This window comes from Myotis daubentonii, chromosome 5 (genome assembly GCF_963259705.1).
Source record: "Myotis daubentonii chromosome 5, mMyoDau2.1, whole genome shotgun sequence".
In the NCBI taxonomy this organism is placed as follows: Eukaryota; Metazoa; Chordata; class Mammalia; order Chiroptera; family Vespertilionidae; genus Myotis; species Myotis daubentonii.
Window position 1 is genome coordinate 22,335,692 of NC_081844.1, and position 17,118 is coordinate 22,352,809.

General features: G+C 41.9%; 2 protein-coding genes across 3 annotated transcripts; one reads left to right on the forward strand and one right to left on the reverse strand.

The window, feature by feature from the left end:
- Nucleotides 1-8,425: 8,425 nt before the first annotated feature.
- On the reverse strand, nucleotides 8,426-12,352 carry LOC132234136 (olfactory receptor 7A17-like). Of its 2 annotated transcripts, XM_059695186.1 has the most exons (2): nucleotides 12,341-12,352; nucleotides 8,426-9,367 (listed from the first exon to the last, which is right to left on the reverse strand). In XM_059695186.1, the coding sequence occupies exons 1-2, from the start codon at nucleotides 12,350-12,352 to the stop codon at nucleotides 8,426-8,428; spliced, it is 954 nt and encodes a 317-aa protein (XP_059551169.1). The 2 variants fall into 2 exon arrangements, with proteins under 2 accessions (XP_059551169.1, XP_059551168.1); XM_059695185.1 differs by lacking the exon at nucleotides 12,341-12,352 and having other exon boundaries at nucleotides 8,426-9,379.
- A 2,051-nt stretch (nucleotides 12,353-14,403) lies between these two features.
- Nucleotides 14,404-15,015, forward strand: LOC132234137 (olfactory receptor 7A10-like). The gene has a single exon (XM_059695187.1). It carries the CDS (start codon nucleotides 14,404-14,406, stop codon nucleotides 15,013-15,015), a length of 612 nt encoding a protein of 203 aa, XP_059551170.1.
- The last annotated feature ends 2,103 nt before the right edge of the window (nucleotides 15,016-17,118 follow it).

Below are 17,118 nucleotides of genomic sequence, written 5' to 3' on the forward strand. Positions count from 1 at the left end.
CTTTGTCATCTCATTCTTGCTGTTCCTTTGTTATTATTTCTATTTATTAGATCAAACTGCTATGCCACCTAGATTTTTTGAGTTTGTCTTATATAGTAGTGTTTTATGGAACCCAGTGGTGCAATCTCTCAGATCTTCTGGGCTTGGTATACTAGGAATACCCCCTACTTGGGATATTTGGGCTCTCCTGGTGTAGTTGGGTCTTCAGTTTTATTGTCCCATTCGTGGATGGAGTCTCCACTCAGGGTGTCTGGCTCTGTGGCTCGCTCTGTACCATGTTGACTGAACAGCACAAAATACAACTCAACAAGACACAACACAAAGAGAAGAAAACATGAATGCACTCACAACTCCAGCAACCCAAAAAAAGTGACCACCAGAGAAAAGAGAATTGGGAGGGAGAAAAAAGAGCAAGAATGATATCAAGAAAGGAAAAAGGGGTAAGAGAGAAAAGAAAAAAAGAAAGAAAAAATTAAGAGGATAAAACACCACAAAACAAACAGATAAACCAAAAAAAAATGCAAACAACACCCAGAAAATGGGGAGAACAGAATCTGTAGAGGCAGAGCTGATATACAGAAAGTAAGTTTAAGGAATTGAATGAATAGGGGAAGGATCATGGTCAAGTATAGAAGAGGTAGAAAGAGAATGAGTGGATAAGAAGAGAAGAAAGAGAAAGATAAATAAATAAATAAATAAATAAATAAATAAATAAGATACAACAAATATATTTTTTAAATTCATCTATTCATTCATTTATTCATTCATACATTTTTGGAAAAGGAGAATAGAGGAGAGAGCATGTAAGCTTGAGTTTATTGAGTGAAACTAATTAAACAATTAGGAGAAGAAGAGAACAAGAGGAGAGTTAAAACAAATGTAAAAAAATTGACAAGCAAAGAAAGAGAAAGGAGAAGGGTGCATGGACTTGGAGCAGGGGAGAGGAAATTAAATAAATGAGTAAGCCAACAGAGATTACAATAAAAATAGCACGCCAATAAAGGAGATAAAGAAGACCAATTTCTAACAAGGGGTAAAAGAAAGGAAAGAGAAAAACTAAAGTGGGGACAGGAGAAGGTAAAAAGGATAAAAGAGGGAGAAGTGAGGAAGAAAAGGGTGGGGGGGGGATAAGAAAAAAATAAAATAAAATACCAATAAAATACAATGAGGAAAAAATACAAGAAAACAAATAAACAAAAAATAAAGAAAAAAATTTTTCATGTGTCATTCGCTTCAGCCAAGTTTTAATACCCCATAGGCCCTAGGGGCTGATTTAAGACCCCACTCTTCTGTTTTGTCTGCCACTTTTCAGTTTCCTCTTAGTTAGCACTGTGTTGAAGTTCCAAGCAATCCACTGCTCCTCTGTGTCTTTCTCCACAGCCTTGGCTGCAAGCAGGTGGGACCAATCTGCCTGTTTTACCCGTCTGCCTTCTGTCAATCTTATTCTCTCAAGCGTCTGTTTTTCACAGGGTTAAGGTGCTGTATCACTTTCAGGGACTGAGCACCCCTTTTTAACCCAGTCTTTGAGGGCTCTTTAGGGCTATTCAGAGTCTGTTTCCTTTGTACAGCTCCCAATATAGGCTGATGTGGCTGTATTAGCTATCTTGAGGCTGCTGGAAGGGGCTGGCTCCTCAGGAGAGAAATGGCTGCTGAGGTTTGCAGAGTCAGGAATGACTCAGTGCTGGATTCCTGGTCACATTTCCCCAACCCACTCTCCTCCACAGCCTCTCCCCAGACTCCACAAATCTGCACCACAGCCACAGGTGAGTGTTTGTACTTGAAAGGTCTTATGAACTGGGTTTAGTGAATAAAAGCAAAGACAAAACAGAGGCAAAAAACCACGCGTCCGCAAGTTTCTCTCCTCCTGGCACCACAAGGCTCAGGCAGTTCTTCAGGCCGCCTTTCTGGGCCCAGTCTCTTGCGGCTGTGGACTTAGATCTCGAATCCCCTACCACCAGAAGCCCTGTGGACCTCCCGTCCACAATCAGATGCTGTACCTGTCCCCAAGGGACGTGGACTTGGTGCCGTGCAGCTTCCTTCTTTCCCTCTCCGCGCAGTGGTCGCATGTCTATCTCCAGCCCAGATCCCCGATCCTACCATTCTCCGGGCATCCTCTGCCCTTCCCAGCTGCGAACTATCTCACCAGCTGTTTCTAATTTGCCAATTCCAAATGGATGTTATTCTATTTAGATGCTCCCTCTATCTGCTCTGGGATGAGGCTCAGTACATATCTGCCTTTTCAGCCACCATTTTTTCTCTCTCCTTGGATTTCAATATCTTGCTCTCTCTCCTCTTCTTCTGACACCCCCATAATGCGAATGTTGGTACACTCAAAGTTGTCCCAGAGACTCTTTACACTATCTTCTTGGTTTTGGATTCTTTTTTCTTTTTGCTCTTCTGATTGGGTATTTTTTTTTTTTTTGCTTCCTCATATCCCAAATCATTGATTTTATTCTTGGAATCCTCTACTCTACTGTTGAATCCCTGTAAATTCTTCTTTATTTCAGTTAGTGTATGCTTAATTTCTGACTGTTCCTTTTTCATATCTTTGAAATTCTCACTAAGATTCTTGTAATTTTCTAAGCCCCTTGAAGCTCTCATTAAGATCCTTGAGTATGAAATCCAAAACCACAAGTACTCAGCTCTCAGTCTATAAACTGTGTAAAGACTCCCTCAATTTATAGTGAAGTAAAAGGTATATAACCCTAAATGCATGCAGTTACGCCAGTAATAATTGCAAAGTAAATCTCTTTAATATTCTATTTTAGACATTAAATTATATTTTATGTGAATAGTCGATGAGATGACACTGTGAAATATTTCTCTCAAGAATAGATATGGCAAGGTAGTATCTGCTGCCATAGATCTCAATCTTTTTAATAAATACAAAACATCCTCAAATAAACACCATTTTAAAAATATATTTTTTATTGATTTCAGTGAGGAAGGGAAAGGGAGAGAGAGATAGAAACTTCAATGATGAGAGAAAATCATTGATTGGCTGCCTCCTGCACTCCCCCTATTGGGTATTGAGCCCAAAAACCAGGCATGTGCCCTCACCAGGAATTGAACTATGACCTCCTGCTTCATAGGTCGATGCTTAACCACTGAGCAACACAAGCCAGACCAAATAAACCCCATTTTTCTAAAAAAAAAAAATTCCCTTGCTGCTCATTCCTCCACATCTAGTGCTGTTTTCCTACTCCTATGAACTGTAAAACCCCCTGTGTACGTTCTGATTTTACTGGAGGAACTTTATATGTCTAATTCTTCTTTGCTTTGCTTTGCTTTGCTTTGCTTTGCTTTGCTTTGCTTTGCTTTGCTTTGCCTAAAACCACCAATTACTCTCATGATTCTATGGGTTGGTAATTTGGGCTGGATTCAGCTAAGAAGTTTTTCTACTACCTCAGTTGGCTTGCTCATGCTTCTATAGTCAGAAGCTGTGTCTGCTAGGGGCTGTTTTGTCCCAGATGTCTTCACTCACATGTTTCAAATAACAGGTATGAATGGGCCACATATCTTGAGTGTGTGGAAAGATAGACTAGTATCCAAAATCATCAAAAGAGAACAAGCCGAAATATTTCAGTGGTTTTCTTTCTTTTTTTTTTCTTTTCTCTCTCTCTCTGTGTGTGTGTGTGTGTGTGTGTGTGTGTGTGTGTGTGTGTGTGTGTCTAATAAGGAGCATTTTATTCAATGCCAAAAAGTTCTAAAGCTCTAACCATCACCAGTTTCCCAAACTCCCTCTTTCTTCTTTTTCATTTAATTCATTGGGGTGACATCCTATATAATAAAACCCTAATATGCAAATTGACCAAATGGCAAAATGACCGGAGGAATGACAGATAACTATGATGTGCCCTGACCAGCAGGTGGCAGACACTCAGTGCAGGAGCTGCCCCCTGTTGGTCAGTGTGCTCCCACAGGGGGAGCGCCACTCAGCCTGAAGCCAAACTCACAGCTGGCTAGCACAGCAGCAGTGGCAGGAGCCTCTCCCACCTCCACAGCAGCGCTAAGGAGCAGTGAGCATGTGAGTGGTAAGGAGTGAGAGGTCTTGGACTGCAAAAGGGAGCAGGCCAGGCTGAGGAAACCACCCCCGGTGCATGAATTTTGTGCACCAGGCCTCTAGCTGCTTAATAAAATTATATAGATTTCATGTGAACAATTATATAATACTACTAGTTGCCCGGTGCACGAAATTCACGCATGGGGCGGGGGGACGGGGGTGTCCTTAGCCCGGCCTGCACCCTCTCAAATCTGGGACCCCTCGGGAGATGTCTGACTGCTGGTTTAGGCCCAATCTCTATGGGATCAGGCCTAAATAGGCAGTCAGACACCCCTCTCGCAATCTGGGACCACTGGCTCCTAACCGTTCACCTGCCTGCCTGCCTGATCGCCCCTAACCACTCTGTCTACTGGCCTGCTTGCCCCAACTGCCCTCCCCGCTGGCCTTCTTGCCCCCAACTACCCTCCCCTTGCCAGCCTGATCGCCCCCAACTGCCCCCCACTGCTGGCATACTCATCCCCCAACTGACCCCCTGCTGGCCTGCTCGCCCCCAACTCTCCTCCTCTCCTGGCCTGATTGTCCCTAACCACCTCTGCCTCAGCCCCACCACCATGGCTTTTTCCAGAAGGATGTCCAGAAGGTCTCCCAGAAGGTCTCCTAGTCTAATTAGCATATTACCCTTTTATTAGTATAGATAGAGGCCTGGTGCATGGGTGGGGGCTGGCTCGTCTGCCCTGAAGGGAGTCTCAGATCACGGTGGGGGTCCCCACTGGGGGTGGTGCTGGCCTGGGTGAGGGGCTGAGGGCCATTTTCAGGCCAGTCACTCCCCCATCGGGGTGAGGGTCCCCACTGGGAGGCATGGCCCACCTGGGCAAGGGCCTGATGGCTGTTTGCAGGCTGGCCATGCCCTCATTGGGGTGGAGGGTCCCTGCTGGGGGGCGTGGCTGGCCTGGGCAAGGGGCTGAGGGCCATTTTCAGGCTGGCCACACCCCCTTCAGGGTGAGGGTCCTCTCTGGGCAGAGTGGCTGGCCTGAGCGAGGGGCTGATGGCCATTTGCAGGATGACCACATTCCCTCCAGGGTGAGGTCCCCGCTGGAGGGCATGGCCGGACTGGGAGAGGGGCTGAGGGCCGTTTGGAGTCGGTTAGAAGGCCAGCCAAGCCCCCGGCTTTGTCAAGAAGGATGTCTGGAAGGTCTCCAGAAGGTCTCCTGGTCTAATTAGCATATTATTCTTTGTATAGTATAGATTTTGGAATGGTTGTTCATTTTCATCTAACTGGACTTCTGTTACATCATGGAATTGTCATAAACGATCCTTGTATTGCTGAGCACAATGAACAATTCTCTTTTTAAAAAATTAAATAAATTATTTTAAAATTAAAAACCATGACCTCTTGGTTCATTGGTCAATGTTCAACTACTGAGCCATGCCAGATGGACTCCAATAAATTATTTTAAAAAATCTGTTAGAATTAATGAAAAAGTTGAGTAAAGATGTAAGATACAAAATCAATAGATAAATATCTGTTGAATCAATACACTAAATAATAAACTGTCAGAAGAAAAATTAAGAAAACAATTTCATTTCCAATAGCATCAAAAACAATAAAATACCTGAAACTAAACTATAAAACATTGATAAAATATATTGATAAAGACAACAGATAAATGGAAAGATATTTTGTGCTCATAGATTGGAAAAATTAATGATGTTAATGCCCATACTTTTCTGTTAAAGAGAAAACCACAAGCCCAAAGTGGCAACACTCGAACTAAAAACCCATGATGCTAAATCTAGATTTTATACTGGACTTAATGGAAGTTCCTACCTCTCCCAGAAGCTTAATTTTAATCAACCAGCCTTGAATTTTCTGGTCAAATACCAGTAGGGTAATTGTCATGTGGGCCCTCCCCATCCCTCACAGAAAGAAGAGGGAATCTGTATGATAGAAATCCTTCCCATCCTCTTCCCCCAAAGAAAAGATGTCACGGCCCCCAAATAACCCTTTTTTTCCCTGTTGTTAATAGCTCTTTATCCCTCCCTCTTTCCTATAAAATGTTCTATGTTGTACATCCCCTCTTAGCTCCCTTTTAGTTGCCAGATAGGAGGCTACCTAATTCATGAATGACTTAATAAAGCCAATTAGGCCTTCAAATTTACATGGTGGAATTTTGTTTTTTACCATACCCAAAGTGCTAAACACATTTAATTCAATCACTATCAAAATTCCAATGACATTTTTTCACAAAAATAGAACGAACCTAAAATTTGTGTGGAACCACATAAGAACCTCAATAAGCAGAGAAATTCTGAGAAAGAAAAAAAAGCTGGAGGTAACACATTCCCTGATTTAAACAATATTATAGTAATTAAAGCAGTATGGTACTGGCATACAAACAGACACAAAGATCAATGGAAAAGAATAGAAATAAGCCCACACACATAAGGTCATTAATTTAGAAGAAAGAACCAAGAATGCTAAATGAGGAAAGGACAGTATCTCCAATAAACTGTGCTGGGAAAACTGGACAACCACAGGCAAAAGAATGAAACTGGGTCACTATTGTAAGGGTTCAGAATGAGTCACCTGAAAACGTGTACTTACATCATTTTTTAGCTGAAAGCAAGTGAGACCTTAGGAGTCCAAGAGAAACTTTTACCTTTCCCTTAAAGAGTTTAAATTTGGGGTCTTTCCCATAACAAGCGTTATCATCAGAGATAACATTTATGACCTATCTATAGGGCAGGGCAAATTTCTAATTACTGAGCATCTGCTCTTCTCATTGTCCTGCAATGTCCTTCCTCCCTTCTGAAGCCTCAGGAGCTTTACCTCATGTTTAGCTCAGAATGTCATATATACACTATCCCACTGCTCCTCCTGTCTTGAACCTCTCATGTATGTTTCCAAGTAGACTCCACTGGCGATAGATATTTAATAATCCATTTTTGCCAGTAACTATGGTAGCTTTCTTGGATGCTCAGCTAAATAAGACAATGAAACCTGGAAATTAGGTATAAAATACAGTCGCATGTTTGACTAAGCTTTTGTTTCAAATACATCCATCACAAATGTATGCACTCATTTTGCCCTCACCCATGAAGTTCCCCTTTTATTTTTAATTTAATTTAATTATTTTGTTTTGGAACTTGAAATATATGCAATTTTATTCTTAACTAGAGGCCCACTGCACAAAATTCGTGCAAGAGTAGGCCTTCCTTCCCTCGGGTGCCAGCACCGACTTCCCTCTGGCACCCAGGACCCGGCTTTGCTTCAGCCACCTGCAGACATCCAGAACCTGGGCTTCCCTCCAGCCCTGGCTTCGTCCAGAAAGACGTCCAGAATGATGTCGAGTCTAATTAGCATATTACGCTTTTATTATTATAGATAGGAATAACACATGGACACAGATAATAGTGAAGGCCTGGGGGGAAAACAGAAGAGGAGCAGAGGGGTTCAATGGAGGAACAAAGGCGGGTATCTGTAATACTTTAATAGTTTCAACAATAAAGGTGAATTCTTTAAAAAGCAAACCCACAAAATCATAGCCTTCCTGCCTTTGGATCCCAATAACAGGCAGAGCCCTTCAACCAAGTCCATTTTCTCTATCTATCTATCTATCTATCTATCTATCTATCTATCTATATTTCACACACACACACACACACACACACACACACACACACACCCTCCTGTGTGGCTTTCAGGCATGCTGGATTATAAGTAATAATCTAACGTTTTCATAGTTCCATGATGGTTGATGAAATTATAATAAAGACAACAAAGGTCCATCTACCCACAACACTGACTTTGGCCTGAGCAACAAGTAGTAGGACCCAGGCCAGTGCCCAGCCATTCCTATCCTGTTTCATCACTATCAATAGACAGAGACCTATAAGGAAGAATACTAAAATCTACAGTATCAGGAAAAGCAGTTAAGGTACCGATGTACAAACAATGAGGGACACATGGTGAAAACTGAGGTTTCACATTTTTATGGAATAAAAGATTATAATGTCTTAAGAAGCCAAGTGAAGTTTTTCCTACATGAGTAATACCACTTAGTACTATTATATTTAAAAAACAAGAACAAATTACATACAATGATGTACATCATATCAGAAGAAATTATTCTTTAGACATCAGTATTTCCAGTGAAGTAAATGAAAACCTCCCAATATTTCTCATCAGGGTTCGAAAAAACTTTGTGAACGAAAAAGAAAAAAAAAAGGACAAAGAAAAAACCTGCCCATATAACAGACAAAGCAGAAAGCTTAATAAAATGGTTGCTTAAATTGTACAGAGAAGATGAAACAAACAAAGGGACTTCAAGGACAGACATAAAAGGAGTATTACTGAATCTTATTAAAGAATCACAATTTCTGGTTTTGAGTTCTGGAGCCCTGAAATCAAGGGCACTTTTTCTACCTCAGGATGCTTGTCCCCTTTGTACCTGCCATCACAAAGAATCTTTTCAGGGACCTCTTTATGTCTTTGTTCCTGAGACTGTAGATGAAGGGGTTCAGCATGGGTGTGACCACTGTGTACATCACTGAGGCTGCTGCACTTGAGTGTGAGCTTTGGGTAGCAGCAGAGCTGAGATACACTCCTAGGCTAGTACCATAAAATAAGGAGACAACCCAGAGGTGAGATGCACAGGTAGAAAATGCTTTATACTTCCCCTGAGCTGATGAGATTCCTCTTATGGAGGACACTATCTTAGAGTAAGAGTAAAGGATACCAACAAGAGGACCACCACCCAGCAACACAACTCCAAAATACATCACCATGTTATTAAGAAAGGTGTCAGAACAGGCAAGTTGGACTATCTGTTTGATTTCACAGAAAAAGTGGGGGATTTCCAAGTCCGTACAGAAGGACAGTTGCAACATTATTAAGGTTTCTACCAAGGAATTCAGGGCACTCATTATCCAGGACACCAGAACCAGCAGTCCACAGAGCCGGGGGTTCATGATGACCATATAGTGCAGAGGGTGACAGATGGCCACATACCTGTCATAGGCCATCACGGCCAGCAGAAAGTCATCCAGTCCTCCAAAGAATATGAAAAAATACATCTGTGTGATGCAGCCTGCATAGGTGATGACTCTGCTCTGTGTCTGGATGTTCCACAGCATCTTTGGGACGGTGGTGGAGGTGACACTGATGTCTAACAAGGACAGGTTGGAGAGGAAGAAGTACATGGGTGTGTGCAGGTGGGAGTCTGAGCTGATGGCCAAGATGATGAGCAGGTTTCCCAACACAGTGATCAGGTACATGGAGAGGAAAAGCCCAAATATGAGGGGCTTCAGTGCTGGTTCCTCTGAAAATCCCAGGAGAAGAAATTCTGAAATCAGAGTATCATTCTCAGGTCCCATGCGGTGGAGGTGACTAGTAGGAAAGAAAAAATAGCATGATTAGTTTTTAAAATAATGGCCATTACAAGCATAGTTGAAATGCTACAATTATATTTTGCAATACAGCAACAATATCTATTAAAATATCTATTTTTTGAACATCTCATCCCCCATAACATCTCTGATTAGGAATCCCAGTCCTCCTCAAACTTTGTTTCCAAGGTGCTCATGGACTAAACTGTTTTCATGAGAAATGCTTTCATGCACTTGAGGAATATTTATTGACAATTCCCACCTCCAGGGAAAGGGTACAGGATGCTCAGAAACAAAATTCTTAGAATAATGATAGTTAAAGAACACATACAACGTATATGTCATATAACAAGTTAGATGGTGTCATGGGAAGAAAAAGAAAGTAGGTATAAAAGAGTGGATTGGGACAGAACCTAGACAGAACATGGCGGGAGAAGCTGGATAGAACCTGGTCACAGAACCTGGCGACCGAACCTGGCTGGAGAACCTGGAGAACATGGCTGGAGAATCTAGCGAGAGAACATGGCAAGAGAACCCAGACAGAACCTGGCTGGAGATCCTGGATAGAACCAGGGGAGAGAACCCAACTATGCTGATGAACTGAACACTGCCTCCATGTCATTCCTTCTTTGCCAACTCTGTCCACACCTTTAGGGACCCCTGGACCTGCTGGGGCAGACCCCAGCAATCCTGATACCTAAATCAGACACAAAAACTACAAGAAAACCAGAGACCAATATTTCATGTACATATTGATGTAAAACTTCTCAATTAAACATTAGCAAATTTTAAAAAAAAAGAGTGGATTGGGTGTTATTTTATACTCGGAGTTCAGGAAGGTCTGCAAACAAGGTGACAATTGGACAGAGACCTCAAGCAAGACAGGGGGTGACATGAGGTTGTTTGGGATGGGGGTTATGTAGGAAAAGAGGCAGTGCCAGAGCCCTGAGATGACACTTGTTTTAGGTATTAAAGGTTCAAAAAGGATCCAGAATGGTGAAATAGAATAGAGTCAAGAAGGCACAAAAGAAAATATTAGAGTGCATTATACATAGTGAGGATACATACATAACGGTTTCATGGTTCCCTTTGTTCAGGTGTGTGTGTGTGTGTGTGTGTGTGTGTGTGTGTGTGTGTGTGTGTGTCTGCGCGCGCGCAATAATTGCTGGATCACAATGTAAAAAGCATGTCTTAATTTGGGACACAGTAAAACTAATGTGGAATTCAATGCAATAAATGGGAGAACAGTTTAAAAGGCCAGTTCCTGCTAATGAGGAAAACATAATGAGTGAAGAGCCCAGCAGAGAGCCAGTTGCACTGCTCCTGGGCACTTGACCCATGGAACCCGTTCTTCCATGAGCATTCCCTGAGATCTCCTTCTACTCACTCTTGTGCTGAGGAGAGAAAGATGCACAGAATGTAAGAAAAGTTCCAGGTCCCTCAGGCACCAGCTGTAGAAGAGTGAATTAGAACTCACACCTCCCTAACCCTTAGTCAGTGCTTTTCTTCTCTGCAAGGCTGGCTCGCTCTGTCAATGCTTCACAGAGAAAAGGAAATGCTACGGTTGAAATAAAGCAGAATCCTGAGAGGTGAGCAGATAGAAGGGAGGGTCTGTTCCTGCTGTGGGAGGAGAGAGGCTGTGGAGTTGTGCTCTGAGATGGAGAGAAGAAAGCGGCTGAGGAGGAATAAGTTGCAAGAAAGCCCTTCAGACCTAAGGACACCAAATGTACGGGATCTTGAGTCCATCCCTTTCACTATTTCATCAGCCTGACTGATCCCCCAGAAGACACGGTAATTAAAAGCTTTACTTCTCCCCAGGATGCTTTCCCACAGCGCTCACTCTGGCACCCACAATGGCGTCACTCACTGGATTTGGCTCTACTGGTCTTTCCTCCTTGGCAATTGATGTGGAAAGAGCAAGAAATGGAGGTGAGGTGCCGGATTTCCAGAGCAGTTGAACATCTTAGAGAGGCACAGAGAGGTTGCTCTTAGCCTGTGGCTGAGGAGCCTCAGGTGAGTCTGCAGAGGGAGGTCCAGAGGCTGAATTCTCAGGGCTCCTCATTAAATGGACTGTTTTACTGTTGCTCAGTTCTCTAAGCAACTCAGTCCCTTCGGAACCAAGGGGCCATAAATAAAAGACAACTTTTCTGCCGGTTTGGTCTCCATGGGATCACCTTGGGGGCCAGATGCATATCCCCTTCCCACTGATGGGTCCACCTCCCCTGGAATAAACATCTCCCCAGGGTATGTAAGTGCTCATGCAGGACACATGGACAGGATAACATCATGAGCTTCTGAGCTGCTGTGAGTCACATGGAGTGTCTGACCCAGAGATTTAGTGATGTCCCCTGACCACACCCATCCCAAACAGGAACCTCCCAGAAACTTCCTCTTGATCTCAGTTTTACAAACAAGAGATCAGTTCTGAATATGCACTTGATGGGGGTAAACTTTGGCTGTAGAGTTAGGGTGTCCTTTGTATAAGTGCTCCAGATCCAATTATTCAATTTTTTCATCTGGGGTAAATGCATTCACATCTTTAAACTCACATAAGTACATTTTTTTTCTGCCCAGCAGGTTATTCAGTGCATTCCTTTACGATGGATGGGAAACAATACTGTGAATATAAAACCAGTACCTGATAGTGACTTAGAGCAGTCACTGCCGAACATATGTGTAAAGAACTAGATACAGATTATTATTGGACCATCAGTGCACTGTTGCAGCTACTTAACTCTGCCATTGTAGTGTGGAAGCACTTGTAGGCAATAGCCACACAGATGGGCTCGGCTGTAGGTATTTATTTTCTGTGGATTCTGTAACAACTAAGCCCAAGCTGGGGTGGCTTTAAACAACAGGAATTTATTACATCAGGTTCTTGATGCGAGAAGTCTTTTCTCAGAATGTCAGAAAGGCTGCACTCCCCAGGGGCTCTATGGGAGGCTGTGCTCCTTGCCTCATTCTGCTTTTCGTGACTCCAAGCATCCCTGGGCTTTGTGGCTGCATCACTCCAATCTCAGGAGACATATGGTCTTCTTTTCTCTGTGCCTCTCCACTGTATGTCTTATAAGGACCCTGATCATTGGTTTTAGGGTCCAACTGGATATTCCAGGATGATTTCATCTTGAGATCCTTAATTATATCTATAAAGAACCTTTTTTTCCCAGTAATGTCATAATTACAGGTAATGTAGACATATCTTTTACGGGGCTACCATCACCCTACTGATAAAGCCTCTTTACAAAAACAGGCTGTGGGTGGGATTTTGCTCTTTGGGGAGTCCTTTGCTGACCCATGATTTAAGTGTGTATATTCAGACATGGGCAGTAAGTTACTCAGATACAAAATTGTAAAATTAAAAGAAGAGTTAAATCTGGCCTCTTTTCTGCTAGTGGGAAGGTCCAGGAAATCTATAGCACACAGGCTCTGCTCAGTCTCCCCAGACCCTGGCTGATGTAACTGTCAGACCTGTCCACCATCCTGACTTTCTTCCCAATATAACTCTCCCTATGCCAGTGTCCATTTAAGTCAAGCAGAAGTACCTCTAGGAGGCTCAACCAGGAGCTGTCCTTGTTTTTTGCTGATGGTTCCAGTAACCTGGCAAGCTATTCTCTTACTGAGGCATCTTTCAATTCTATGGAATAATGTATGGAGTACAGACTACCTGATTTCAATTATGGACAGAAGCAGTCCACCATGAGAGCCACAAGCCTCTGATATTGAGAATTTATTAACTTTATTGTCTTAGAATAGATTAATAGAAAAAAATCATCCAATAATACTAGAATCATCTTAAGATATGCAAATGATACTGTATAACAGCACTTCTGAGAAACTGTACATAAGGTATTTCTTAACTATCATAAAATAGTTTCCTTGATCATCAGCTAATATCAGACATGACAACAAAATATTTGAGGAATGTGTTGAAGGTCATACAGAGGACAAATATACCTGCTACTATCATGTATGCCTTCACTGTTCTGAAATTTCAAACCAATGCAACCAAAGAGTAAAAGCAATAGTAGGTTCATGTCTTGGGTAAAAGTAAACTAATCACATTTACAGATGATAATATTGGCTACCTAAAATGCATTAGAAGGCTATTGCAACTAAGAAGTCATCTGGATCAGTCTTGATTTAAAAAACAAGCATGTATTGCTTGGCTGGTGCTGCTCAATGCTTGAGCCTCAACCCATGAACCAGAAGGTCATGAATGGATCCCTGGTCAAGGCACATGCCTGGGTTGCAGGCTTGAGTATCTGAAACAAATGCCACTCTCTGGGTCTTTGCACTGACTCTTCCCACAGCCAGGCACACACTTCCCCCAGATAACTTCACAACTCCCACTCTGTCTTCCTCCAGGACTCTGTTGAAATGTCACCTTGCGGGACTTTCTGAACTCTCAGTAAAATACAACACCTCCATTCACTCTGTATACACCTGCTTTTCTTTTTCATAGCATCTGTCACTATCTGACAGAGCAGTGTTTTTTCTCCTTGGTAATTTATATTCTTTCTCCATCATTGGATTGTAGAAAACTTTATTTCTCAGCATTCTATACTCATACCCTAGAAGATAGTCAGTACTCAACATAAATTCCTCAAATGCATAAAAGAATTTTTCATTAACACTGTATATTACATGACTTTTGGGGGAAAGCTGAGTGCAGGACAAAAATTCCTAATCACAGGTGTCACAGCAGACCCCTTAAAGGCGACATAATCAATATAAGTATACAATTCCTTGACTGAAAAACATAAATTCTAGCATTTCACTATGTTAATACCCACATGTGTAAAATTAATGGTATTATTTTTCTTCCTAGTTTTGACCACTGCCCCATGGTGCAAGGCAATGATACATGAATTTCAGAATTTCTACTTCTGGGACTTTCAGAGGAACCAGCACTGCAGCCCCTCATAGTTGAGCTTTTCCTTTCCATGTACCTGATCACTGTGTTTGGAAACCTGCTCTTTATCCTGGCCGTCAGCTCAGACTCCCACCTCCACATGCCCATGTACTTCTTCCTCTCCAACCTGTCCTTGGTAGACATCTGTTTCACCTCCACCACCATCCCAAAGATGCTGGTGAACATCCAGACACAGAGCAAAGTCATCACCTATGTAGGCTGCATCACACAGATGTATTTTCTCACACTCTTTGGAGGTTGGTACAACTTCCTTCTAATTGTGATGGCCTATGACAGGTATGTGGCCATCTGCCACCCACAGCAAGACACAGTCATCATGAATCCCCGGCTCTGTGGACTGCTGGTTCTGGTGTCCTGGATCATAAGTGTCCTGAATTCCTTGTTATATAGCTTACTGATATCAAGACTGTCCTTCCCTGCAGAATTAGATATCCCCCACTGTTTCTGTGAAACTAAGCAGAGGATCAAACTTGCCTGTTCTGACACCTTTCTTAATAACGTGGTGATGTATTTTATAACTGTACTACTGGGTGCTGGTCCCCTCGTTGGTATCATTTACTCTTACTCTAAGCTAGTGTCCTCCATATGTGGAATCCCATCAGCTCAGGGGAAGTATAAAGCATTTTCTACCTGTGCGTCTCACCTCCCAGCTGTCTCCTTATTTTATGGTACAGTCCTAGGAGTACCATAGAGCTCACACTGAAGTGCAGCAGCCTCGGTGATATATGCTGTGGTCACACCCATGCTGAACCCCTTCATCTACAGTCTGAGAAACAAAGACATAAAGAGGACCCTGAAAAGCTTCTGTGGGATGGCAGGTACAAAACAGAATATCAGCCTGAGGTAGGAAAAGTGCTCCAAAACCCAGAAATTGAGATTCTTTCATCAGATTGTAGTTTTCAGACTTGTTCCTTTTATTCTGTCCTTGAATTTCCTTTGTTCGTTTCAACTCTTTTAAACAATTTAAGTAACCATTTTATTAAGCTTTCTGCTTTGTCTGTTATATAGACAGTTGTTCCCTTTGTCTTTTTTTGTACCTTCACAAAGTTTTTTCCAACCTTGATCAGAAATATTTGGAAGTATTCATTTAAATCACTGGCAACATTGATGTCTTTACAATAATTTCTTCTCAAATGACATATATCATTGTAAGTAATTTGTTCTGTGTTCATCCACCATGTGTCTCTCATTCTTTTTACATCGGTACCTTAACTGATCTTCTTGATACTGTAGATTTTATGGCTGTTCCCTATAAGTCTCAGTCTGTTAATAGTGATGGAATAGGATAGGAATGCCTGGGCATTGGCCTGGGTCCTACAACTTGTTCCTCAGACCAGAGCCATTGTTATAACTAGATGGATCATTATGGTCCTTATGATTTCAATAACCATCATGGAACTATGAAAATTTAAGTTTTATTACTCACAGTCCAAATGCCACACAGGAATGTGTGTGTGTGTGTGTGTGTGTGTGTGTGTGTGTGTGTGTGTGTGTGTGTTGTGTGAAAGAGAGAGACAGACTAGCAGACAGAGAGATATGAAATGGACTTTGACTGAAGGACTTTGCCTGTATTGGGGTCCAAGAAAGGATGGCTAGGGTTCTATGGGTTCACTTTTTCTTTAAAACAAGAGTGGAATTAGGGCAGGGGAAGGAAAAGCAGAGTCACCCCTGTGGTCAGTTATCTAGGTTACTCAGGGTTTTCTACAAGGGAAATTGTATAATACATTAATCTTGTGTAAAAATCACAAAAATTTTGTGTTTAATTCCAAATAAACTTTGCTCCTTAGATATATACACTGTTTAATGTGAACTTCCTTCCTTTACTTGTATTGAAATTGCTTCTAATTAAAAATAACATTGCATATATTTCAAGTTCCAAATCAAATTAAAAATAAAAGGGGAACTTCGTGGGTGGTGGCATCATGAGTGCTTCTGTAGTAGCAGTGTCATACATCTGGCAACATGATTATCTGAGATGGATGTCTGTGAAAAAAAGCTTAGTCAGGTACTTGTGCTACAAACATGCTACTGTATTTCATACATAATTTCCAGATTTTATTGTCTTATTTAACTGAGGGTCCAATTGTTGCAATTTTATTTTTTTTTAATTAAATCTTTATTGTTCAGATTATTACATTTGTTCCTCTTTTTTCCCGCCCCCATAACTGCCCTCCTCCCAGTTCCCGCCCCACCCTCCGCCCTCACTCCCCACCCACTGTCCTCATCCATAGGTGCACAATTTTTGTCCAGTCTCTTCCCACATCTCCCACGCCCCTTTCCCCCCCAAGAATAGTCCGTCCATTCCCTTTCTATGTCCCTGATTCTATTATAATCAACAGTTCATTCTGTTCATCAGATTATTTATTCACTTGATTCTTAGATTCACTTGTTGATAGATGCATATTTGTTGTTCATAATTTGTATCTTTACCTTTTTTCTTCCTCTTCCTCTTCTTAAAGGGTACCTTTCAGCATTTCATATAATCCTGGTTTGGTGGTGATGAACTCCTTTAGCTTTTCCTTATCTGTGAAGCTCTTTATCTGACCTTCAACTCTGAATGATAGCTTTGCTGGATAAAGTAATCTTGGTTGTAGGTTCTTGGTATTCATCACTTTGAATATTTCTTGCCACTCCCTTCTGGCCTGCAAAGTTTCTGTTGAGAAATCAGCTGACAGTCGTATGGGTATTCCCTTGTAGGTAACTGAGTTTCTTTCTCTTGCTGTTTTTAAGATTCTCTCTTTATCTTTTGCTCTTGGCATTTTAATTATGATGTGTCTTGGTGTGGTCCTCTTTG